Source organism: Neovison vison, chromosome 7, assembly GCF_020171115.1.
Source record: "Neovison vison isolate M4711 chromosome 7, ASM_NN_V1, whole genome shotgun sequence".
NCBI lineage: Eukaryota > Metazoa > Chordata > Mammalia > Carnivora > Mustelidae > Neogale > Neogale vison.
In genome coordinates this window covers 96,207,532-96,234,010 of record NC_058097.1, presented here as the reverse complement: position 1 = coordinate 96,234,010, position 26,479 = coordinate 96,207,532, and the positions used below count along the sequence as shown (strand labels likewise).

The 26,479-nt window shown below is 39.2% G+C and overlaps 1 protein-coding gene across 1 annotated transcript in view; it reads left to right on the top strand.

The window, feature by feature from the left end:
- Nucleotides 1-25,949, top strand: part of CUL5 (cullin 5) — an 88,841-nt gene extending 62,892 nt beyond the window's left edge. The window contains 11 exon segments of the mRNA XM_044257717.1: nt 285-415; nt 664-771; nt 3,686-3,750; nt 11,358-11,490; nt 12,316-12,447; nt 13,954-14,077; nt 15,243-15,418; nt 15,973-16,134; nt 16,873-16,991; nt 17,588-17,711; nt 22,400-25,949. Coding sequence (XP_044113652.1) covers nt 285-415; nt 664-771; nt 3,686-3,750; nt 11,358-11,490; nt 12,316-12,447; nt 13,954-14,077; nt 15,243-15,418; nt 15,973-16,134; nt 16,873-16,991; nt 17,588-17,711; nt 22,400-22,594 — 1,469 coding nt within the window. The 3' untranslated portion in view covers nt 22,595-25,949.
- The last annotated feature ends 530 nt before the right edge of the window (nt 25,950-26,479 follow it).

The following is a 26,479-nucleotide window of genomic DNA, read 5'->3' as shown; positions in this document are numbered from 1 at the left end:
TGACTCACCTTTTAAGAGGAGTTAGGTTTTATGGTGAGTGATCACTTTTAATTAGAATTTCTTTTAAAAATAACTTTTGTCAGAGCAGGTGAATCCGTAAGTTACAGTACTTGGTAGGAAAAACTCCTAATCATACCCACAGAATACTGCTAAGGTTTTCAGTTTCCAACTAATATTGCTCCAGACTTTCACTATCCTAGGAATTCTAGACCCAAGATACAAATGAAAGAGAAAATGTATTTTGATGGATGAGATGATGATTCGAGTGTGTTCTATCGTTTCAGAATTACATTTGATGTTTTCGCTGATGGACAAAGTTCCCAATGGGATAGAGCCAATGTTGAAGGACTTGGAGGAACATATTGTTAGTGCCGGCCTGGCAGATATGGTAGCAGCTGCTGAAACTATTACTACCGTGAGTGTCCTCGGTGGCGGGGGTGCACGTATGTCCACGTTGTTCCTTAAATGAGAGCTTGGGTACTTAAAATAGTAATTGATGATACAATGGTAATGTTGGAACGTCTTTTAATATCAAGAATTTTTCAGAGAATTTCTCAAATTTTAGAGCTACAGTGTTTTATTAAAATTTTGTTTATATTTTCTCATTTTTTTGTGTTTTCTTTTTTAAAAACCTCAATTGAGTATAAAACATTTTATTTTTAGGATTCTGAGAAATACGTTGAACAGTTACTTACATTATTTAATAGATTTAGTAAACTCGTCAAAGAAGCTTTTCAAGATGATCCGCGATTTCTTACTGCAAGAGATAAGGTATATATTCTTGTATAGTAACAGTATTGTCATAATTTACTTTAAAAAGGAACTTGTACCATTATGCTACTAAATTATAAACTAAAAACATAGCAACTCTGATTTTTTATCAGTGGAGGACAGCCATTTTTATTGTATTTGGTTTGTTACATGGTTTTGTAAGAATTGGGTATGCTTGTGAACTAGAATCTAGCTAGGAAATTTGTCTTCATTTTTTTGAGATTTTAAAAAAATATTGAATTCCTATTGATCCGTCCTTTAAGACCCACCTCAAAGTACCCATGTCCTGGAACTTCCGTGATACCCTGCCTCGCCCACACCCTGTTCTCCAGCACAGTTTCTGTTCTCTGCCCTTTTCATGGGACTCCAGGGGATCCGGTCCCATTTATCCCACTTCCCTTGCCCCTTTCTCCTATCCTTACTAGTGTGGGATAATAATGAAACAGGGTGTTATCCTTCAGGTTTTATCTTTTTAAGTTTGTTTTGTTTTAATTTAAAGAGAGAGAATGTGCATGGGGGGCGGGGATGGAGAGGGAGAGAGAGAATCCCAAGCAGACTCCCCACTGAGCGCGTAGCTCCACACAGGACTCCATCCCATGAACCTGAGATTACAACCTGAGCTGAAATCACGAGTTGGTTGCTTAACTGACTAAGCCCCAGGGTTTTATCTTTTTAAATGTCATAAACCTATCACTAGAAGTTAGCGTCAGTTTTTTCATTTTGATCTACCTTTCTTATTTCTTATTTCTTTTTTTTTTTTTCCTGTAACTCTAAAAAGACCATCAACTTTCTCCGGTAGTGTTTTTTTCCCCCCATTTTTAGGTGGGTAGGTACGTAGGTAGAGAGAGAGAGGGTAAGAATGGCTTTAAGGGAGGCTAGAGGTGTAGTGTGCGTTAGTTCAAAATATTAAGTGGAGTGGCCAGCCAAAGCTTTGTTGAGGAGGCGTCTGAATCAGGATTGAAAGTAATTAAGAAATAAAGTCATATGGCTTTCTGAGGGAAGAGTATCCAGCAAAAGGGACAGCTTAAAAAGCTGTAAGGCAGGAATTTACCTGTCACATTCCAGGAACAGGAGGAAAAAAGGTCAGTGTGGCCCGAGTGGATGGAGTGAAGGGAGGAGTAGGAAATGAAGTCACAGACAGTAGGAGGCCAGATCACGGAAGACCCCGAGCTAGGGAAGGCAGTTTGGTTTTCACCCCGAGGAGGATCGAAAGTCATTAGAAGGTTTTGAACAGAATGGATATGACTTACATTTTAACAGGGTCACTTGGTTGCTGCAAAAAGAATCGACTGAAGGGGGGCAGGAGAAGAAGTAAGAACGTCGGCTAAAAACCTGTTTAAGTAATTCATAAAGCAATGCTGGAGGCTGGGCCCGGAACAATGGTTGTTAGAGACATCAGAGCCAGTCAGATACTGGTGATGACAACAGACTGCACGAGATTTGCCAATGAGTCCGATGTAGAACGTGATAGAAAGAGACCAGTCAGGGATGACATTTAAATTTTTGTTCTGATTGATTAGAAGCACATGCTTGCTGAGGTGGGGAAGATGGAGGAAAGGCAGGTTTTGGGAGGGTGGCCGTTAGATTGGGATGGTCGTTAGATCGGGATGGTCGTTAGATTGGGAAGGTCGTTAGATTGGGATGGTTGTTAGATTGGGATGGCCGTTAGATCGGGATGGTCGTTAGATTGGGATGGCCGTTAGATCGGGATGGTCGTTAGATCGGGATGGTCGTTAGATCGGGAAGGTCGTTAGATCGGGAAGGTCGTTAGATCAGGATGGTCGTTAGATTGGGATGGCCGTTAGATTGGGAAGGTCGTTAGATTGGGATGGCCGTTAGATCGGGATGGTCGTTAGATCGGGATGGTCGTTAGATCGGGATGGTCGTTAGATTGGGAAGGTCGTTAGATTGGGATGGCCGTTAGATTGGGAAGGTCGTTAGATTGGGATGGCCGTTAGATTAGGAGCTCAGTTTTGGACAGGTTAACTTTGAAACGTTCATGAAACATCGGTGTGGCAGTGTCCAGTATGGCGTGTAAGGGAGAGAACAGACCTGAATAATAAATTCGGGAGCTTTATCATACGGATGGCATTTTTTTTTCCAATTTATTTATTTTCAGAAAAACAGTATTCATTATTTTTTCATACATACGGATGGCATTTAAAGTGCTGACACCGGCCACGCGCACCAGTGTAATGAGTGAGGATGGAAAAGATGAGAGACCAAGGTCTGGCCTGGGGCACTGTCGGTTTTGTTAGGAGAAAGATGAAGAACCAGCTTTCGTGAGGAGAGAGCAGAGTGAGCGGAAGGAGCCGGAGAGTACAGTGTCGTAGCACGTGGGACAAGCACTTCCAGGACGAGGGCATGGTGGGCTGGTTTCAAGTGCTGCTGCCGGGGCGCCTGGGGGGCTCAGGCGGCGAAGTAGCCGCCTGCGGCTCGGGTCATGGTCCCGGGTCCTGGGAACCAGCCCTGTGTTGGGCTCCCTGCTCAGTGGGGCATCTGCTTCTCCCTCTCCTCCCTGTTTAGGTTTAAATAATGATCTATTTGTGTGCCTAGGAACAGTGGACAGGGAAATATGATAGAGGAGAAATGAGAGGGAATTCTGTTCACCTCGGTTTTATTAGCATCACAGGGAGTCCCGTCCTCTCGGAAAGTCTCCGCAGGGAGTAAATGGGGAAGGCTGAAGGGAAGGACGATGTGTGAAGTGTGTTCTGGGGGAGTGTGCACAGAGAGAGTGGGACGGCCGTCAGGCAGCACTGAGACCCCACTTGAGAACAAGGCCAGTCCTGACGTGAGAGGGAACACGCTGAAGTCGTGGCTTGAAACATTCCGTCAGGCCACAGACACCGTTAAAATACCAAACTATATTTTAAATACTAAAAATAATGTTCATTTCATTGTAAATTCTTTGCAGGCATATAAAGCAGTTGTTAATGATGCTACCATATTTAAACTTGAATTACCTTTGAAGCAGAAAGGGTAAGTTTTTAAAAATCACATTTAAGATTCTTAACTTTTTTGGAGTGTTTTAGACATTATTGGGTATGTGTGGTGTCCTGTCTCCCTAAAATCTATTAGGTTTGATTTTTGCTGCTGCCTTTTTTTTTTTTTACCTGTATGATTTTTACTGCCTTTGAATATTAAAAAATCTCTTAGTTTTTAATTTCATATTATCTCGCATGGTCATCAAAAAATGTTGATCTTATTTTTTTAAGTAGAAAAGTGTTCTTAATCTTTTAGAATCTCTATGTGATTTTTTTTCTCCTATTAGTCTCTAAAGTTACTTTATTACTTATAAAAACATAGAATATAACTCAATTCACCATACTGAAAGAGGGAAGTCAATATTAATGTAAATATTTATATTGCCATTTTAAAAAAATCTAAAATATAATGAATTAAATGGATACATTGATAAGTTAAATTTACAAAATGGTAAAGCTGAGCTAGTTATGGTACCTTTAGAGTAGTACTAAGCACTAAAGTTCATTGGAAAAATGTTTTGATATACTTTCTAGCTAAGAATTGCTATTTTAGGGGCACCTGGGTTGTTCAGTAGGTTAAGTGTCTGCGTTTGGCTCAGGTCATGATGATATACTTTCTTGGTGTGGTTGTAATTCCATTTCCCTTAAGACTTCATTGGTGTCGAGCACTTTCTCTTGTACTGTTTGGCTTTCTTGTATTTTACTTAAGTATCTGTTCCACTCTTTTGCCTGTTTTGTTTTGTCCCCCCCCCCCCACAGCATTATTCCTTTTCATTAGGGGGCTGTAACAGTTCTTAGATATTCTTTTTTTTTTTTTTAATATTTTATTTATTTATTTGACAGATAGAGATCACAAGTAGGCAGAGAGGCAGGCAGAGAGAGAGAGAGAGAGGGAAGCAGGCTCCCTGCTGAGCAGAGAGCCCGATGCGGGACTCGATCCCAGGACCCTGAGATCATGACCTGAGCCGAAGGCAATGGCTTAACCCACTGAGCCACCCAGGCGCCCTTAGATATTCTTTATGTAGACTGAGAGATACATACTTTTCTTTTATGGTTGATGCTTTTTTATGTTTTGTTCAGAAAAACTTTGTCTGTTTCTACCCCTGTGACATGAAGATAATCTTTTTTGTTTCTTCTAGAAGCTTTAGAATTTTAGCTTAAGATCCATCTTAAATAAATGATTATTTATATTGTAAGTAGGAGGTTATATTTAATGTTTTTTTCTTTTCCATATGGATAGCAACTGGTTTCATCATCATTTGTTGGAAATACTTACCATTCCCACTGCATGGCTTCAGTGCATTTTGTCAAAAATCAAGTGACTTAAAAATATGTGTGTTATTTCTGTGCTATTTTATTCCATTTTTTTATTTGGATATCCTTAGGCCATTACTACATAGTTCTAATTAATACAGTTCTGTGGTAAGCCAAGTAGTTTAATTTTGTTCTTTTTTTCTATGAACTCTTGATGTTCTAGTATTTTGCTAGTATATAGAAATACAGTTGATTGTTGTATATTGATTTTATATACTGTTACCTTGTGTCAAAGCTATTCCAGTAGTTGTTTTGTAGATTTCTTAAGAGTTTTCTGTGTAAATAATCATGTAATCTGTGAATACTGTTTTACTGCTTTCTGATCTTCATACCACTTAGTTCTTTTTCTTGCCTTGCTACATGGTTAGGGTCTTAGACCGTGCTGAATAGAAGTGGTGAAAGTGGGTGTCCCTGTCCTTTTTGTCAAGCTTGTGGGGGACCTTTAATATTTATCGCTAGGTACAAAGTTAGCTGAGGGTTTTTCATATATGCCCTTATTTAGATTGCTTTTTATTTCTAGCTTGTTAAAAGTTTTGATAATGAATGGGTGTTGACTTTTTTTAAATGTTTTTTCTGTGTTGAAATGATCATAGGGTTTTTCCTCTATATTTTTCTGATGTGGTAAATATATTGTGTTTTTTTGTTGTTGTTTTATTTTTATTTTTTTTTTAAAAAGATTTTATTTATTCATTTGACAGAGATCACAAGTATGCAGAGAGGGAGGCAGAGACAGAGAGGAGGAAGCAGGCTCCCCGCTGAGCAGAGAGCCTGACACGGGGCTCGATTTCAGGACCCTGAGATCATGACCTGAGCTGAAAGCAGAGGCTTTCACCCACTGAGCCACCCAGGCGCCCCGGTTTTTTTTTTTAATATTTTATTTATTTATTTGACAGATAGAGATCACAAGTAGGCAGAGAGGCAGGCAGAGAGAGAGGAGGAAGCAGGTTCCCCGCTGAGCAGAGAGCCTGATGCGGGACTCGATCCCAGGACCCTGAGATCATGACCTGAGCAGCAGGCAGCAGCTTAATCCACTGAGCCACCCAGGCACCCTGTTTTTTGTTTTTGTTTTTTTTTTTAAAGATTTTACTTATTCATTTGTCAGAGAAAGAGTGAGCACAAGCAGGGGGAGCCGCAGGTAGAGGGAGAGGCAGGCTCCTCACTGAACAAGGAGCCGGAGGCAGGACTTGATCCCAGAACACTGGGATTGTGACCTGAGCAGAAGGCAGACTCTTAACCAGCTGAGCCACCCGGGGATCCCAGTACATTGGTTTTTCTTAAAAAATCACATTTAACCAAGGCTGAATTGCTAGGATAAACTCTACTTGGTTGTGATGCATATTATTCTTTTTATATATCCTGCACTCAGTTTGCTAATAATGTTGGTTAGATTTTTTTTTTTTTTCCATCCATATTCATGAAGGATTTGACCTCTTTCTTTTCTGGTCTTTGTGCCATGTATAATTTTCATTTTTATCATGTCTTTGTCATTTTTTGGTATTAGGATTAAGTTGGCTTTGTAAGGATTGATAGTTATTTCCTCCGTTTGTATGTTCTAAAAGAATGAGTGTAATTGGTATTACTTCTTCCTTACATGTTTGATAGAATTCATAAGTGAAATCATCCGGGCCTGGGGTTTTCTTTATGTGCAGATGTTGATCCCAGGTTCAGCCTCTTCAGATTTCTTAAGTAACTTAGTTTTAGTTGTGGCCAGGTGTGTTTTTCGAGGCCCTTGTTCATTCTAAGTTGTCAGACTTATATTAGAGCCTCATTAAGATGAGAAATAACATTCATAAGGAAACAGGGCCAGATACCGTAGTCGTAAATGAGTATGTGTATCTCTAAGTTTGTCCACTGAGAGGACCTAGCAGCAGTGACACGCCAAAAGCAAGGAACACAACTAGCACCAGATGTAGTCCACTAAATATTATTGTCCCCTGAAAGAAGTTAGGGCTGTGTGAAAAATGACTGATTCTACCAGAAGTAGACTTCTTCTTGACCAAACTGCAACCCAGCCCCTGGTTGAATTAAAGTGATTGGCCTCCTCCAGAACAGAACAGAGCTTGAACCCACTCCTAATGGGAGCTGACATCATCTGGTGCCTCCATGATGCTTTACATGTAGTGCCCGGTAATCAGGATGACGTTACCAGGCTTGTGAAGGCAGAGACACATACGTTCAATGAAGAGAAAAACCATTTTAGAAACAGATTGTCAGATGATCCCAATATTGGAGTTGGCAGATAAGGACTTTAAAATAATTAAGATCAGGGGCGCCTGGGTGGCTCAGTGGGTTAAGCCACTGCCTTCGGCTCGGGTCGTGGTCTCAGTCCTGGGATGGAGCCCCGCATTGGGTTCTCTGCTCAGCAGGGAGCCTGCTTCCTCCTCTCTCTCTGCCTGCCTCTCTGCCTGCTTGTGATCTCTGTCTGTCAAATAACTAAATAAAATCTTTAAAAAATAAATAAATAATTAAGATCAATAGCTTAAGCACAGTGATATACCACTCATCCCCACTAGAATGGCTAAAATTGAAAAGGCACAGGTATTGGTGAGGATGTGGAGAGATTGGATTCATTTATAGTTCTTCTATGCAGCCACTTTGGAAATAGTTTGGTAGTTCTTCAAGAAGTTAAATACAGGGGCGCCTCGGTGGCTCAGTGGGTTAAAGCCGCTGCCTTTAGCTCGGGTCATGATCCCAGGGTCATGGGATCGAGCCCCACATCGGGCTCTCTGCTCGGCAGGGAGCCTGCTTCTTCCTCTCTCTCTGCCTGCCTCTCTGCCTACTTGTGATCTCTGCCTGTCAAATAAATAAATAAAATCTTAAAAAAAAAAAAAAAGAAGTTAAATATAGCATTACCATATCACCTAGCAGTTCCACTACTGGGTATGTACCCAAGAGAAAAAAACATACACACTCTCAAAAATTTGTGCATGAATGTTTGTAGCAGCATTATTCTTAATAGCCTTCCCCAAAGGAAACAACCCGAATGCCCATTGTTTGATGAATGGGTAATCAACATGCGGTGTATCTGTGCAGTGCGATATCATCCACCCATAAAAGAGAATGAATTCTGATACATGCTACAACATAAATGAAACCCTGAGAATGTGCTAAGTGAAATCAGCTACATACAAAGGAACACATTTTCTTTCTTTCTTATTTTTTTTTTTTTTAAAGGAGAGGCTTTCACCCTGGGATCATGACCTGAGCCGAAGGCAGCAGCTTAACCCACTGAGCCACCCAGGCGCCCCAAGAACACATTTTCTATTGTTCCACTTATATGAGGTGTCTAGGATAGGCAAATTCATTGATATAAAAAATAAAATTGACATTAACAGGGACTGAGGGTGGGAGAGTACAGAGTTATTGTTTAATGGGTGTAGGGTTGCTGTTTAGGACAGTGAGAAAGTTCTGCACACAGATCATATTTGCAGAACGTTGTGAATGTACTTAATGCCCCTAAATTGTAAACTTAAAAATGATTAAAATTGTAAATCTTTTTACCACAATAAAAAAGGAAAGTATTTTTTTAAAGAAATGAACTATCAGTATGTGTTATGATAAGGTTGAAACTTAAGAACATTATTCTAAGTAAAAGAATTCAGTCACAAAAGTCCACATATTGTATGGTTCCCTTTATTGAGCTGCTCAGAATAAGGAAATCCCTAAAGAGAGAAGGTAGATGACTTGTAGCCAGGGACCAGGAAGGGGGGAGATAGGTGAAGAATGACATTTGACTGGTGATGAGTATAGGGTTTCTTTTGGGGATAATGAAAATGTTTTAAAATTTCACTGTGATGGGGTGCACAGGTGGCCCAGTCGGTTAAGCATCTGCCTTCAGCTCAGGTCACAATCCCAGGGTTCTGGGATCGAGCCCTGCTTTGGGCTCCCTGCTCAGAGGGGAGTCTGCTTCTCCATTGGCCTCCTGTCCTCTCGTGAATAAAGAAAATCTTCAAATAAATTTTTTTTTTTAAATTTCATTATCATGATGGTTGCACAAGTTTGTAGATATACTTAAAAAACATTGAATTAGGTACTTTAAATGGATGAACTACATGGTATGTGAATTATATCTTAGTAATAATAAGTTTACATAGAAAAGAAATAATTCATATTAATGGACAGATAGGTGGAAAATGTTACCTGAGAAAAGGTAAAATATGTGTAGCGATCTGTAAGTGGAATTCTAGAGACAGAAAAGGGGGACATAGCAATATTTGAAGAGCAGTTGACCAGAAATTTCCAAAACAGAAGCAAGATGCCAGTTAGGTTCAGACATCTCTCTGAATCCCAAGCAGGATTGATGCAGATTAAGCCATTCCTAAGTGTGTCATAGTGAAACAGCCAAGACTGAGAACAGACGAGCTCTAAGAAAGCCCTGGGGGGAAATGACACAGCCCCAAAAGGCCGACCACCATCTTCTCAGCAGGCCTGTTGGAGGAAGGGAGACAGGAGGCCTCCCTGCGGGAGGGTGGCGGCTCCTGCGGTAGCGCGGCACTGTCAGTGGGAATAGACTCAAAGAAACAGAGGGACCCTGGAGAAGCGAGCTAGTGGTCCTGCAGTGTCAGAAACACCTTCCCCAAGTGTGCCATGTGGAAGCTGGAGATCAGCTCTGGGTCCTCCCTTTCACATCTGCTCCTTTCTATACCCGAGGCCTTTGGTGGAAGTACCAGTTACCGTTTGCCCTTTCCACTTCCCGGGTTTTTCCTCCATGCTTTGCAAAGAAAGGCATGACTCTCTCTCTCATTATACTGCTGTGTGTTGCCTTGAAACATAAAAAGCCTCCAAGCTGCAGAAGAAGGGATTATTTTGAAACTTTGGGATTGATGTACAGAGGATGAATTTCTGACAACTAGGTGTCAGGCCCTTTTGTAAGTCACATGGTTTCCATAATATGATGCATTACTAAAAATGACCTTTTTTGTTAGATCTGTATGTATTTTTTAAGCATATAACTCAGGAGGTTCTCAACGAGTGGCGTAACATCAGAAAACCTTCCACTCCCATCTACTTATTTATGTGAATGATATTTTTTCAGGACAGATATACAGTTATAAAAATAAGAACTAGAAAAAAAGTAGAAATAAAATTGTGGTTTCTGGATTCATTAAGTAAGAGGGGGAAAAGTTTCATGTACCTCATTAAGATACTGTGTATGTTTTATACACACAGACACAACATAATTATGTTGTTTTGGTAAATTGTGTACTTTTTAAAAAAATTATTTTTATTAGCATATATAATGTATTATTTGCCCCAGGGGTACAGGTCTGTGAATCGTCAGACTTACACACTTCACAGCACTCACCATATCACATACCCTCCCCACTGTCCATAACCCAGCCACCCGTAAGTTATGTACTTAAAACAGGTTGAATTAACTCCATTCTGGGACACCAGAGTCTTGTATACACAAATTTTAGAATGTTGAATTTTAATTTATTTACATTCATAATTTAGAGAAGCCAGATAAAGAATAAATGCAAGACTTCCGAGCAGAAAAATACAGTACATTCAGAATTATTAAACAAACAAACAAACAAAAAACAATACATTGGCTTTTAATTTTTGTTTGTTTTAAAGATTTTATTTATTTGGCAGACAGCGAGAGAGGGAACACAAGCAGGGAAAGTGGGAGAGGGAGAGGAAGCAGTAGGCTTCCTGCTGAGCAGAGAGTCTGATATGGGGCTCGATCCCCGGACCCTGGGATCATGACCTGAGCCAAAGGCAGATGCTTAACCCACTGAACCACTCAGGGGCCCTGGTTTTTAAATTTTATTAGCAAAGTAAAGTAGAGATGCAGGTTCTTCATTGTTTCAGAAAAGTTTGCTTACTTTTCTAAAATGGATGATGGTAGGTATCACATAACTGTGGAATTTAGGTTACCTTGGATACATCCCCAAAACAGTTTTTTCTTGATCTATTAATACCAAAAAGTTCTAAATGCTAACTTACAAAATATACACAATGTTTTCAAAAGTATTTAGGAAGTTAGTACCTGAATAAAAATTTTTAAACATGATTGGCAGGGCCAGCACTCGGGGCGGGGTAGGCCGGTACCTGGGGTACAGAATGTGGGTCTCCCTCTCAGCATCCTGCAGGTGCGCCTGTGGGAAATTAGGAGTCAGCGCCTCTTTGAGTTAGGCACCCTCCTTGTCTTGCTCATCCTCGTCTCAGCCCTGATCATTGGGTTTACACAACATAAGGGATATGTGGAAAATTGGCTTTAGGAAAAATACTTGCAGGTATCATTCGCTTTTCATCAGCTGCTTTTAATTTGTTTTTTTTTAGGGTGGGATTAAAAACTCAGCCTGAATCAAAATGCCCCGAGTTGCTTGCCAATTACTGTGACATGTTGCTAAGAAAAACACCGTTAAGCAAAAAACTAACCTCCGAAGAGATTGAAGCAAAACTTAAAGAAGTGGTATATATATATATATTTTTTTTAATTTCAGCAGTTTTAATTACTCACTTTGAATTTGTGTTGTGCTTATGAGACTTTGTGTGGTAGCAGCTAATGTTGTGAAATTATACAGTGTAAGATCTCTGGAGGGCAGTTATTTCTCTTCCTGGGAATTTTTATTCTGTAGCTTCTAGAAAAGGGAAATAGTATTTAATTCTTCCCCCTTTCCTGATTCTTGTGAAGGAATTCATTGCTACTTCCTATTAAAGGACAAAGAAAGGGAAAATGGAGCTGATGGTGTTTGGAATGACAGTAGAGAGACTGGGGGGTTGTCACTTCTTTCTTTTTGTGAGAGCTCAAAATAGAGAACTAGAAATGAGTGAGTGTAGGTAACAATTAATTGTTTTCATTTTTGTCTCTGGCTGTTAGTGTCATTTGCTATAAGCCCAGGAATACAAGGAAGTAAAAAAGTAAGAAAATAGAAAATACAGACAAGAAGGCTAAAGAGATTAGTGTCAGATCAAAGTGAAGAGGCTATACAGAAGAGAAATTTTGGGGAGAACCCTTAATTTTGATGTGAAGTTTTACACTATTTATTAAATCTGAAAAGTTGATGTTTATAGGAACTAAAAGGTTATTCGATTAAAGTCTCCAATTTGTTAGCTTTTAAAGTAGCTAAGTAGGGTATTGGGACTGGTCATTTTTCTGAGATGGTTGGTTCAGTAGGCTTCTATCTGTGTATGTTTATGTAAATTTCTGGATTTTGACATTGGGGTTGTGGAAGGGTCTCAGTGAGAGTTGACTAAGAATATACATGAATTGAAAGTAACTTTGTTTTCTATACAGCTGCTGGTACTTAAATACGTACAAAATAAAGATGTTTTTATGAGATACCACAAAGCTCATTTGACACGACGTCTTATATTAGACATTTCTGCTGATAGTGAAATTGAAGAGAATATGGTAGAGTGGCTAAGAGTAAGTAAATTTATATATATATATATATATATTTTTTTTTAATATAGCACATGGTTCTTATGTGTGCTTAAGTAATTCATTTTGGTGATGTTAGTGTCAAAGAAGTAGGGGACATTTTATAAGAGCATGGCATTGATTATATAAAATAAAGTGATACTAATAAAGTATATTTTCTTAATAAAGACTTAGTGAGACACTTTTGCTCTTGGTTTGCTTCTGATGTTTTGCACTTTTGTATTTCCACTTTCATTTGAATTGACCTTATTAAATGGGCTATGGGACAAATCATTGGTGTTTTCAGTACTAAATGCTTAACTGTAGGGATGTTTGTAAATAATGACTTTTATATAGCTAAAAGAACCAATACATAAGAAATGATGGCTTATTTTGGGTAATAATGCTAATTTAATTATTAAATTCTCATATCAAAGTATTTTAAGTCTGTTCCTGTCAGTTCACTTAAATGGGATTTGCATTCTATTACAATGAATGTGTTCTATTCATTTATATGATGTTAAGATACATAATATTATATAAGATGATATAGTATAAAGTTTTTATTTATATTTATTTTTATATATAATATTAATTTATTAATACTAATAAAGCTGTGTATTTTATATATAACTTTCATTTATATATATATTTCACAATATGCATTTATAGATTGTCCTGCTTTGCATACTACAGGATAGTAAAAATTACTCTGCAGACTGACATTGTGTAAAATGATCTTAATGTTAACAATTAGTGGGAAAAATTACTGTTTTGTGACTCTGAGAAACTTCTGTTAAAACATTAAAAACTCTCTCTTACCTAGGAAAAAAAATTATAAAAAGAGTATGTATTTAGTACATTGTAATTTAAGACAAAAGAAACTTTCAGAACTAAAGTACTGTTTCTCTGTAAAAATTTTAAGATTAGTTAGAAAAATATTTGCAATTCATATGTCCAATGCCTTTGTATCTAGAATACATAAAGAACTCTTACAACTCCCCAGTAAAAAGACAGCTAAGGTACAAGTGGGCACAGAATTAAAGCAGACATTTCTTCCCAGAAGATAGCCACGTGGCCAATGCGTGTATTGGAGATGTTGGACATCATTAGTTGTTAGGGAAACAAACACAAATCAAAACTGTAGTGAGATAGTTTTTTTACTTTACTCCTGCTTTTCTCCTGATGAGAATAAATTTTGTCCTTTCACACTTAATACATGGTGATAATGGAGAGTTGACGTGTGTTGTTGAGGGACTAGTGTTGCTGAACTCTGCTGTGGTGACTGATACATGTCAATTGGAATCATGCAGGGAAAGCCTGGGTGACCTGTACTGTCATTTCGTTTTTAAAAATCAAATTTAATACGTATTAGAATATAAATATCCTAATAAAGGGGAATGATTTTATTTTAAAGCATCTAAGACTTAGTTTTCCGTTAAAAGTTTTTCCTAATAGTATATCAGATTATATATTATTATTCATTACCTCTTTTGTCTTTGCCTTTTATAGGAAGTTGGTATGCCAGCAGATTATGTAAACAAACTTGCTAGAATGTTTCAGGACATAAAAGTATCTGAAGATTTGAACCAAGCTTTTAAGGAAATGCACAAAAACAATAAATTGGCTTTACCAGGTATTATTTTATAATTATGTGTGTGTGTATGTATATATACATATATATACATATATATGTACATATATACCTTTTTAAAGAGAATATTTTTGTTTTCCAGTATATTAAAAATGAACCCTAGCTGTAACAGATACAAAGATGTTACAAAGTCCACATTCCTTGAAGACATCCAGCAGAACAGAATTTAACAGAATTTAGATTTGCTAATCCTTATTTTTATGTATGTATATATATTTTTAATTATTTTTAAATTATTTTTTAAGATTCATTTATTTATTTCAGAGAGAGAGCATGAGCAAGAAGGGCAGAGGGAAAGAGAGAATCTCGGGCTGACTCTGTGTGGAGCTCAGAGCCCAACATGGGGCTCAAGTTTCATGACCCTGATGTCATGACGTGAGCTGAAACCTAGAGTCGGATGCTCAACTGACTGTACCACCTAGGCGCCCCTATTTTTTATTTCTTCAAAATAGCCCCAACTCACTGCCTGAGCTTTACATGTTTCAGACAAATCACGTGAAGAGACTAACTTACTTCTTTTTTATTTTAAGATTTTATTTATTTACTTTTAAGTAGGCTCCACACCCAGCATTCATGAACCCATGATCCTGTGATCAAGACCTTGGCTGAGACCAAGAGTTGGATGCTTCACCGACTGAGCCACCCAGGCATCTCCCCGCAACTCCTTTTTTAAAAGATTCTATTTATTTATTTGAGAGCGAGCACCAGCAGCAGGGTGGGGGAGGGGAGAAGCAGACTCTCACCTGAGCAGGGAGCCCAACTCGGAGCTCAATCCCAGGACCCTGGGGCCATGACCTGAGCAGAAGGCAGAGGCTTAACTGACTGAGCCTCCCAGGTGCCCCTCCCTCCCTTTTTTTGTTTTTTTGTTTTTTAAAATTTTTTACATAGTCTCTACAGCCAGTGTGGCATTCAAACTCATAACCCCAAGATCAAGAGTTGCATGTTTCCTCAACTGAGACAGCCAGGTGCCCCTCTAACCCTTATTATCATTTTTTTTTTTTTCCTAAAAGGACACTTTTAACAAAATCCTTAGGGTTTTGTTCAGTTTTCACCAATGCTTACCCAGTGTTTATGTATTTGTTTCTTTTTTAAGTTTATACATTTTCAAGATTATTTATTTCCTATTTTCTGATATTCTTGCCTATAGCTGATTCAGTTAATATAAAAATTCTGAATGCTGGGGCCTGGTCAAGGAGCTCTGAGAAAGTCTTTGTCTCACTTCCTACCGAACTGGAGGATTTGATACCTGAAGTAGAAGAATTCTACAAAAAAAATCATAGTGGTCGGAAATTACATTGGCATCATCTCATGTCAAATGGAATTGTAAGTGGATGCTGTGTTAGTTCTGACACTGGTTTGACTGAAGGTACCAAGGCTCCAAATTAGAGTTGCTGAAACAGAGAGATGTTTGTCTGTTTTGTACGTGCAAGTTTGAATGGGTCTAGGGGGTCCAGTCCACGGAGTTGTAGGACGTGGGCTTCTGGTTGCAGCAGCGCACTTCCAGTCTTTGTCTGCAGATCCAGGAGGGTCCTCACTGTGGCTGTCTTCCAGCCCAGCAGGAAGGGAGAGATGAGGTGTGCCTTACTTCAGGAGCAACTCCTAGAAGTTGCCCCATCCTTTCCACTCACATCTCATTGGACAGAACGGGTCACGTGGCCACCCTTTGTCCCAGGGAGAGCTGGAATTTGAGCCTTTTTTCTGGACAGTCAGTAAGATCTGCTAAAATTTTGATTACCTTGTAAGAAAGGAAGAATGGGTATTGGAAGACAGCTAGCAGTCTTTTTCATGTTTAATCTCATGGAAGGGAGAGTATATGGTAGGGAGATGGTATTCATTCTGAAGAGAGTCTCATCTTGATACTATTTTGTCTGTCATAGATAACATTTAAGAACGAAGTAGGTCAATATGATTTGGAGGTCACAACGTTTCAACTGGCTGTGTTGTTTGCATGGAACCAAAGACCCAGAGAGAAAATCAGCTTTGAAAATCTAAAACTTGCAACTGAACTCCCTGATGCTGAGCTTAGAAGGACTTTATGGGTTTGTTTTATGTTTTTTGTTTTTAAAGTTATATCCAGTCACAAGGCAGGAAATATTTGATGGCTTGCTTATAATAAATTTTTGAATTCATAACACTCTGAAAATGACCTTTAACCCAGAAATAATACACTTATGAGAGATATTAGTGCACTAATGAGGTATTCGTGGTAAGAAATAAATTGAAAATAAGCAAGTTACTGAGATGGTGAAAGATAAGAAAGAAAGAAAAAAAAAGTGAGAAAGACTGAGTTGGGGTTAAACGTTACCTGCGAGAAGTGTGACCAGAGAGTTCATACTGAGAATGTGTTCAAAGATCTTATCATGACCAAAAATGTAAGAATTAGAAAACTCTGGTCTTTTTGAGAGCCTGCAGAATGTCCTTGTTAGTAGTCCACAGCTCCATTTTACCCTTACTCCACAGACCTCTTGAAAGTTCCATAATTGTCTAGAGGGAAAGAGCTGGCAGGTTGCTTTTGCAGCCATCGCCTCTGACCAATCCCTCTGGTCTCTTGTCCTGCTGGAAAGAGATCATGTGTTGCTTCCTGCCTCATAACAAGCTCCTGCTCCTGTTCTTTTCCCAGTGAACATTTACACTGTTACATTCTTTGAGGTACCATGTAAAAGTTGAATTGTGATTTTGTGCTTCTAATTTGTTCTCACCTCTTTTAGTCACGTTGAAGAATTGCTCTATGTGTTCCATACTGTGAATAGATTTTGTTTTCTTTTTGTTCTACATAGTCTTTAGTAGCTTTCCCAAAGCTCAAGCGGCAAGTTCTATTATATGAACCTCAAGTCAACTCACCCAAAGACTTCACGGAAGGCACCCTCTTCTCAGTGAACCAGGAGTTCAGTTTAATGTAAGGCTGACGTTGGTTGATGTAAAATACAAACACCTCGTTTGAGTTTTGGTGATTTATTGTTAGCACAATAATTATTTTCCTTACATTATATTTAAAACAACATTCTAGGGTTATGCCATCTAGTTGTTTATTAAACATGGTAATGAACTAGAGATGCTTATTTGTCAAGGATACATTTTGGTGTGTGATTATGTTGCTTTTCATCTTTAAACATCCTGTTGAACTCTAAGGAAGCTTCATTCACACAAAGCATTTTTTCCCCTAAGATCCATTTAGATGATAATGCTGAACAACAGCCCATATGTCTTCAAACTGTCTAAGCACGTTCGTGGCAGTATAAAGTATATTAGCTCTGTTATTACAGGGAATGCTGCCACCCGGACGTAATAGCTGAGCTTTCGTTGTGTTTTGGGAGAATCAGATGCTTCATTGTAAATAAAGCGGCATGCTGATTATTCGTTACTTTTCCTTTAGACAGCTCTGGAGAGTAATTTTCAGAAATTTTCTAAATCTTTTTTTCTCAGACATTATTGCTATAGTATGATGTCAAAAGGCCTTCAACTGTAAAATACGTGATTCAATGTTTTTTGCAGAAAAAATGCTAAAGTTCAGAAAAGGGGTAAAATCAACTTGATTGGACGCTTGCAGCTCACTACAGAAAGGATGAGAGAAGAAGAGAATGAAGGAATAGTTCAACTAAGAATACTTAGAACCCAGGTTTGTATAAGGCGGAGTGTCTATACTTTGAAAAATTTTTGTTCTTTTTTAATCTTCATTTTTTTTTTAAATTTAAAAGCATGTAGGCATTCAAAGTGTTTGTAACAAAGAGCTAATTTTCATTTTGCTGGAATTTAAAAATTTTATTGCTGGCGTTCTCTTAGCTGCTGAAAGAGACATCTTTGATGGCCTCTAGTGGATTGTATTGGTTGGGCAAAACCTTGGTTTTGATTTGTGTCTCCCTTTGATCAAAACTGACTAAACATGTGTCCACAATAAGTTATAATTCCAGGATTGAAGTCTTTTTAAATTCTAATTATTTTTAAGACATATAATTCCATTGTAATGTGAAATTAGGGAATATATTTTTTTTTATTTTAAAGATTTTATTTATTTACTTGACAGACAGAGATCACCAGTAGGCAGAGAGGCAGGCAGAGAGAGAGAGGAGAAAGCAGGCTCCCTGCCGAGCAGAGAGCCCGATGTGGGGCTTGATCCCAGGACCCTGGGATCATGACCTGAGCTGAAGGCAGAGGCTTTAACCCACTGAGCCACCCAGGCGCCCCAAAATTAGGGAATATTTTTGAAAACATTTTTTTTTTAAGTTTTGTTTATTTATTTTTAGTGGCCTCCACACCCAGTGTGAGGCTCAATTTCTTGACCCCAAGATCAGGAAATCTCATCTGCTTCTGACTAAGCCTGCCAGTTGCCTCTACATTCACAAACTATAAAGCTAGGGTTGTGGTCCCTTCTGAACATGATAAAGAACACTTCTGGCCAACTGATGTGTGGCCATTTTAACTTTAGAAATATTCTTATTAGGGATGCTTGGGTGGATCAGTCAGTTAGGCCTGTGCGTTCGGCCCAGGTCATGATCCCAGGGTCCTAGGATTGAGTCCCACGTTGGGCTTCTTGCTCAGCGGGGAGCCTGCTTCTCCCTCTGCCTGTCCCTGCTTGTGCTCCGTCTCTGTCTATTTCCATCTCTGACAAATAAGTAAAAATCTTTAAAAAAAAAAATTAAAACCAACCACTTTCACTGTTTTTATTTAATATTTGAAACTGCTGGCCAATTCAATAAAATATGAAACAAGAGGAAGATTAAAATAGTTGATCACTTCTAGATCATCTAGTATGATAAGTGAGCAGAGAAAAGATGAACAAAACCCTGGTGCTTTTCTATTTAGCAATAAATAAATTTTAAAAACTTAAGAGAAAGGGGGCACTTGGGTGGCCCAGTTGGTTGAGCATCCGACTGGATTTTGGTTCCGGTCATGAGAGCTGGGTTGTGAGATGGAGCCCCATGCTTTGCTCCCTGTTCCACAGAGTCTGGTTGAGATTCTCGCTCTCTGCCCCTGCCCCCACTTGTATGCTCTCCCTGTCTGTCAAACAGATTAATTAATTAATTAATTAATTAAATCTTAAAAAAAAAAAAACTTAAAAAAAGTAAGAAGAAACCATAGAATTCAAGGGCACTTCTTTAAAAATTTGTGGCCCTTTACTGAGAGTCAAAAGGAGATTTGAGTAAATAGAAAGATCTTGCTCTTTTTCTCTTACTAAAATGTTTAATTGAGGTGTGATGTCCACGTAGAATGCACATTTCAGAGGTTGTCAGTGAGTTTTGGTAAGTGTACGTACCTGTGTGACCATCACCTCGGTTAAGATACAGAAGGTTTCTGTCAGTCCAGCCACCCCCTCTGACCCGCCACATTCCTCTCACCACTTCCTAGTTGTGCCTGTTTCAAGTCTCCACAGAACCAGAATCGGACCGTGAACGTACTCATGCTGTCTAGCTACATTTTTTTAAATGATTTTATTTATTTATTTGACAGACAGAGATCACAGGTAGGCAGAGAGGCAGGCAGAGAGAGAGGAGGAAGCAGGCTTCCCGCTGAGCAGAGAGCCTGACGCGGGACTCGATCCCAGGACCCTGAGATCATGATCTGAGCTGAAGGCAGAGGCTTTAACCCACTGAGCCACCCAGGCGCCCCTGTCTAGCTTCTTTTGCTCAGCATACAGTAACCACATTCTTCAAAATTAAGACTGAATTGCTTGAGGAGTCAATTTTCCCCATATAAAAAGTTGACTGGGAATATTTTGGGAATTTTACAAATTGATTCTCAGTTTTATGAGAAAGAATAAATAAATGAGAGTGAGATCCTTAAAAAAAAAAAAAAGAATAAGGTGTAGGTAGAACTTGCTGTGGCAAACATGAACACTTACGAAAATACTGATGAAAATAAAACAGTGTAATAGGCAGATAGGTGGAGGAAGGTAGCTCAGAACTGAACCTACCATAGAAGTATAGACGAACTTTGGAATAAAGGAAATAATTCTCATGGGCCATGAAAAGGGAGTTCAGTAAGAGATTTTGGGGAGTTTCACATTTGGGGTGAAAATCAGGTTGTAGTCCGAGTTTTTGGCTACACCAGGATAAATTCCAGGTGGATTAGACTGGAGCAGGGGTCGTCGTTCTGTAGGATGTGCAGAGAAAATGAAGTTTTTCTGCTTTGTCTTAAACCGGTGGCTAATGACGTGCATTCCAGTGACCCGGCTGTCCCTTTAGGTGGTGCTTATCCTTTCTCATTTCTCCGTGATCTTCCTCCCTCCAGCCCCACTCTGTGCTATTTCACAGATGGCGTCTGGAAGGCTCGAGGGTGAGAGGAATTCACTTGACCTCATAGTGATAGTGAAGGGATCGTCCTATCCTTGTGACAGTGTCCTGGGTTCTTGCATTTTTTGGGCGGTGCTTTATCTGTCCGCTGCGGGAACCTGACTTCCTTGCCATCTGCTGCTCCTGTCTGTAGCAGACGAGCTCCTGTTCCTCCTGTCACCAGTGGGTAAGGACCACCTGCGTTCTTCCCCGCGCTGCCTGCCTGTCCTCTGTTCTCAGGGAGCTCTGCAGCTCTCTTGACTTGCCCCATCTCCCACGTGGCCCCTCGGCCTATGTGCCCTCTGTCACTTTCACCTGCTGCTGCGGGGTTACTCTCGCCTGGCACTACAGGCTTTCGGGGGTTTTGTTAGCTCTGCACCCCTTCTGCGTCATGTGGGAACCAGAGGAGGGTCGGGAGTGCCTGCTCTTTCCGGCCCGTCAGGCCCCGTCTTGCAGTGACGTCTGGGTAGTAAGCGCAGACCAGGGCCAGCGCGCCCGTGCTCTGTTCTCCTTGTCGCTCCTCGAACACAGCCCCCTCCCTCACCTCTGCCAAAGCTGGAGACGGGTGCGGTCAGTTCTCCTCCCCGGCTCTCAAGTCCGGTCTTCACGTGCCTGAAGGCTTCCCCCTTCGTTCTTTCTTTCTGCACCCTTGACATAAGCCCCTCATCAAGACCCCGGCATCTGGATACATTGAGAATGAATGGGAGGACTTCACTGACCTCCCTGAGACGGGGCAAGGATCCTCCTGTCTCTGCCGGGGAAGTGGAAGAGTCCTTTCTCTTGCTGAGCAGTATGTGGCGCTCAAGTCTGTTACCACTTTGCTGCAAAACTCCACTTGGAATGTGAAAAGCCAATATTAGCTCTCATTTGCTGCTTTCATTTCTTTTTTAACAAATTCTAATCTCCACCAAAGCAGCCAGATGCCTTTGGTTTGCTAAAGACAGGGTTCATATGGGAAAAGTGAAAGAGAGAACATATAATAATTTTTGAGTTATCCGTATTACAAGCTTAATAGTAGTTAAATCATCAACAACTATTTATAAAATTGACTTAGGGGAGGGGCGCCTGGGTGGCTCAGTGGGCTGGAGCCTCTGCCTTCAGCTCAGGTCATGGTCTCAGGGTCCTGGGATGGAGCCCCACATGGGGGCTCTCTGCTCAGCAAGGAGCCTGCTTCCTCCTCTCTCTCTGCCTGCCTCTCTGCCTACTTGTGATCTCTGTCAAATAAATAAATAAAATCTTAAAAAAAAAATTGACTTAGGGGAATAGTGCTTACTTCCTATAGGAAGTCAGAATACTTCATTGAATCAGTAAACTGAAGGTAATATTTATAGCAAATACAATTTATTATTCTGGTAGTTATTGATGTTTAAAAGTAGACACCAGGGCTCCTGGATGGCTCATTGGGTTAAGCCTCTGCCTTCGGCTCAGGTCATGATCTCAGGGTCTTGGGATCGAGTCCCATATTGGACTCTCTGCTCAGCAGGGAGCCTGCTTCCCGCCCCCACCCCCACCCCCCCGCTCTCTGTCTGTCTCTCTGCCTACTTGTGACACCTCTCTCTGTCAAATAAATAAATAAAATCTTAAAACAAACAAACTTTTAGACACCAGCTGGCATGAGCTTCTATGTACCAATAACTGCCTACAATGGAAAAGGGAGTATAAGGGGTTTGTTGTATCTTAATTGACACTTAGCATAACACCGGGTTATATACATACTGTGTTCACAGGTCAGAGAAATTTTTAAAATGTGCATAATGTGGAAAAAAGTAATAGAAGGAAGTATCCCAAAATATAAGGTGTGGTTTTCTGTGGAGAGGTTATGGGCAATTTTGCTTTTCTTCATTCCTCAAAATCTTTACGATCAGATTTTCTTTTATAGTGAGTGAAAAAAAAATGGATTTTTATTTAAGTAAAAGCTGCTGGTCTCAAGATTAAGGATGGATGTTGGAAAGAGAGTGAAATACATAAAAAGCCATGTTTTGTTGTTTTAATTAAAATTTAATCTATTAATGTTCTTTCATTTGTATTTTTCTTTTAGGAAGCTATCATACAAATAATGAAGATGAGAAAGAAAATTAGTAACGCTCAGCTGCAGACTGAATTAGTAGAAATTTTGAAAAACATGTTTTTGCCACAAAAGAAAATGATAAAAGAGCAAATAGAGTGGCTAATAGAGCACAAATACATCCGAAGAGATGAGTCCGACATCAACACTTTCATATACATGGCGTAATCTTGAATATCATGGACAACATTAAGAACCCAAATTTCAGAGTGCTTGGGCAGAAAGTTATAACAGTTTGTGCTGGAGGAAGGTTTATTGGACTTTGATTACATAAATATTAAAATCTCTGCCTTACCTGACAAAACAACTCTATTTTGCCAATCACATTAGCTAGCATGATGGCATCCCTTCATGTTGCACACTCTGTAACAGCATGCTGTTTTGTAGAGAAACTTGCATTCATGAAGAGCCCCCGATGAACTTGTGAAAGTAAACTTGATTTCTATCCACCGGAAGAAATAGTTGGGAAGGGTGAGGGCGGGGTTCTTGTTGCTTTTTTTTTTTTCCCCTCTTTTTTTTTCCTCTCTTAACCAAAATGTACTTGGCCAAGGAAGGATCTTCAGATATTCGTGCACTGAATAATGCTGTTATGTTTTGTTTCTTAAAATGCAATTAAAACTAGAAATAGCACTCTTGGTTTCTTTTGATCAAAAGAGGGAGCTGGTCTACACAGTGTTGGGGGAGGGCAGATGTAGGTGAGAAGAGAAGTATTTAGTAGTATAACACTATTTGTTCACGCCCTGCTTCAGTGTAGTAACTGGATTTAATGGTGACCTGAAAATGATACCAGATTTTTCCAACTTACCTACGTTGGCTTTCTTTAAGCAGGAGACTGCTACTTCAGTTGTTTGTTGTCAAATAAGGAGTTTTAAAATCTCACGTGGCTGGAGAGCTTGTTTTGAAAAACTGAAGCTTATATTAATTTGTTGCTCCAATTGCTTAAAAAAAATGGATGGAGATAGGTCATTTCAGCTGCAGAGTCGGAATAGCAAAACAGATGTGAAGTGTGTTCATCAGCACACTTTATGTTTGTATACCTAATTTTATTATGCCAAATTTATTATCTCCAGATTTATTAAAAACAAGGCAGAGATCCACTCTCATATAATGCAGTTATGTACCTGATCTCTTGATCTGTAGCGCAGAAATACTTCATCTGATGGATAGCCTCAGGTTTCTGGAAAGGAAGACATTCTGTTTTGGAAAGGAGCGAGTGTCCGCTGCGGAGGGGGAGGACAGGAGCCACAACACAAGACCTGAAAAGTATAAGCAGAATTGTTGCAGTCCTAATACGAGCAGGAAACTTGCCAAATATATGTACATATATAGTTCTATATTTTAAAAATAAACGTTTTTAAAATGTTCAGAAGGCAACACTTAACCTGTTCCTTTCAGTTGATCCAAAGTAGCAACTTCCTGGCTGCCAGCAAGTGAATGCCCAGAGGGCTGCGGAGCGCAGGGCTGGAGGACACGGGCAGCTCAGCGGAGAAAAGCGCATTCCCCGTGGGCGAAGAGTGGCTCCACGTGGACTTTTATTCATTATGCTGCATGTTCCAAGTTTTTTGGGAAATACTTTTCTATCTTGTTTGATACTAAGTCATACTTTAAACCTCTGATTTCGGAAATAGTAGGAAGCGGAGGCTGATCTTTGGAAGGTGCACAGTAGACAGTATTATGCAAGGTGCTTCCAGGAGCGTTCCGTGGAATCTGTCCCCAGTCCCAAGAGGGGTTGTGAGCTGCCTGCCGGAAGGAAGGAGCGCAAATTCCAAACACGGAAGGTGTCGCTGGATACATTCACACGCCTGTTCTGAAACTCATAGGAAGTTGGAATTCTGTTTCTAATTTAAAATCGTGCATTTAGCTCTGGGGGCGGCATGTGTCTGTTGTCAGACCGAGTGTATCGTGGTGAATTAAACTAAATTGATGACTGCGGACAAGAGATGCATTTGAAATTAAAAGAAAAAATAATTTGTAATAATTGCGGCCCTCACGTTTTACACATAGTTCAGGATCAGGCATCTCTGCGTGTCCCAGGGAAGAATGCCCATGGGAAAACAGTAGAAGGGAGAACTACAGGTCATTTTTTTTAAAGTTTCAGATTTGTTGCTTTAAACTATAATTGTTCTCAGAACGTGTTTGGAATTTCTCATCTTTTTGGTCATTTAATTTAAGAATGAGAGCCATGATGTTTTGATTTATAAAGGAAAATTTAATGCAAAAGTGGGTAATTCTAAATCCATGGCAAAGTTTTCTATTAAATTTTATAAATTTTTTAATAGCTAATTATGTCCTAATTGTATTTTGGGAAATTGAACAGCAGCAAATATTGTAGACTTAACAGTTTTCATCTTTTTCTTTTTTCTTTTTGTTATGTATAAAAAAGTTTAACCACTTTTTGATGTTTATGAAAACAATTTAGTTGACAAGGTGCCTGTACCATTGTTAAGTTTTCTTTAAATGTGTCTTGACAGTAGATTTGCTAATTAAAAAAAAAAAAAAAAGAATCTGATAAAAACCTTATCAGCAGTTAGCAAAAGGTATAGAATCACAATTAGTATCCTTTATGAGGTCCCTTCTCTCTGGTTGCACTGAACAGTGGTGCTCTCTGAGCAGGGATGAACACTGACTTGGTTCGGGGAGAAGAATCCAGGCCACCAGGAGTAGGGCAATGGGACGCACCACAGGTTCATTTAAGCTGTGAACGCTAATGTAAAAGATGGAGCCATCTGGAAAATACTAACCTTTGTTGTCCTCATTGCCAGAGTAAGTAGATATGAAGCAAAACTTACAAAGTAAAAAGAGCAATTTTAAGGCTTACAATGAGGTAAATATTAGGACATTAGGGTTCCAGTGATTTAATGAGGATCTTGAAATAAATTATGAAGTCTTCCAATTTTTACATTTATTGGAGGGGTCCCTTGCATTGTCAACCTGTTTAAGTCTCTTACGCTTATTTTGTGCATAAATGTTACCGTTTCCGAAAATGAAATGTTAGCTTTCTTGTTTTTACTTTTTATTGAATTTAATATAAAATATGACCAGAGTAGTTACAAAGTATTTTGCATTATTTGCAGTAGGACGTCATTAGCTTGGCTCACAGGGCAAATTTTAAAAATTCAATTTGGGTGAAAGATTTGCTAGTTTTCCAGAAAGATTTGCTATCTTAAACTCAAGCCGGTTTTTTCTATTTTCATGTAAATGACTGGGATGCTATCTTATAAACTCTTCCAAGGTCATGTTTGTGAAATCCACATTATATGAGAGCTTTCCTGTCATCTACACTATCTGTGTCGTCTGGAGTGTTGAACAAATTTGCGTTCCTAAGTTGTACTCTATGGTATATACGATCTTGAATGTGTGCCACTACATACTGAGATGATAATGCTGTACAATTTTAAATGGTAGCAGTTTCTGTATGCAGTAGGCTGAAATATTTTGATGAACTGCTTAATTTTTGGATTTTATTTTTTAAGTTGTATAATTTATTTTCTTGCAAAATAAAAATGTAATATAAAAGCTTTCACCTTTCCAGAAAATGTTGATGTTCTACTATTAAGTAGTTTTTAAGAGTTAAATTTGTGTAATAAGTATATTTATACATTTCATGGTGACATAGTAAATCTTAACCTTAGGAGTCAGAAATCTGAAAAGTAACCCACTAATTTCTTTCAGATTTCAAATTTTAGTCCATAGTGAAAGCTGTCAGGAATGTAGCATTCTCAGCGATGGTAACAGCCTCAAGTTATCCTGCCTGGAAAAGAGAAACTGTCTCAGACCTGAAAGTGACTAATGCATTCCTTCATCAGGTTAGACAGCCCATGTCATAAGGACAACTTGAATTTTATATCAGATACAAGTAAAAAAAAAATACATATCTAAAACAAATGATGACATGTTTTGTGTTTTTTTGAAAATCGGTGAACTATTTCTGTTTCGAAGCTAGGGATAGTTCAGTAAGAAGGTCGTGAGGGTGGACAGTGCCTTTCACAAAGTGCCATAGACTGGGTGGCTTACCAACAACAGAAATCTGTTCCTCACAGTCACGGAGGCTGG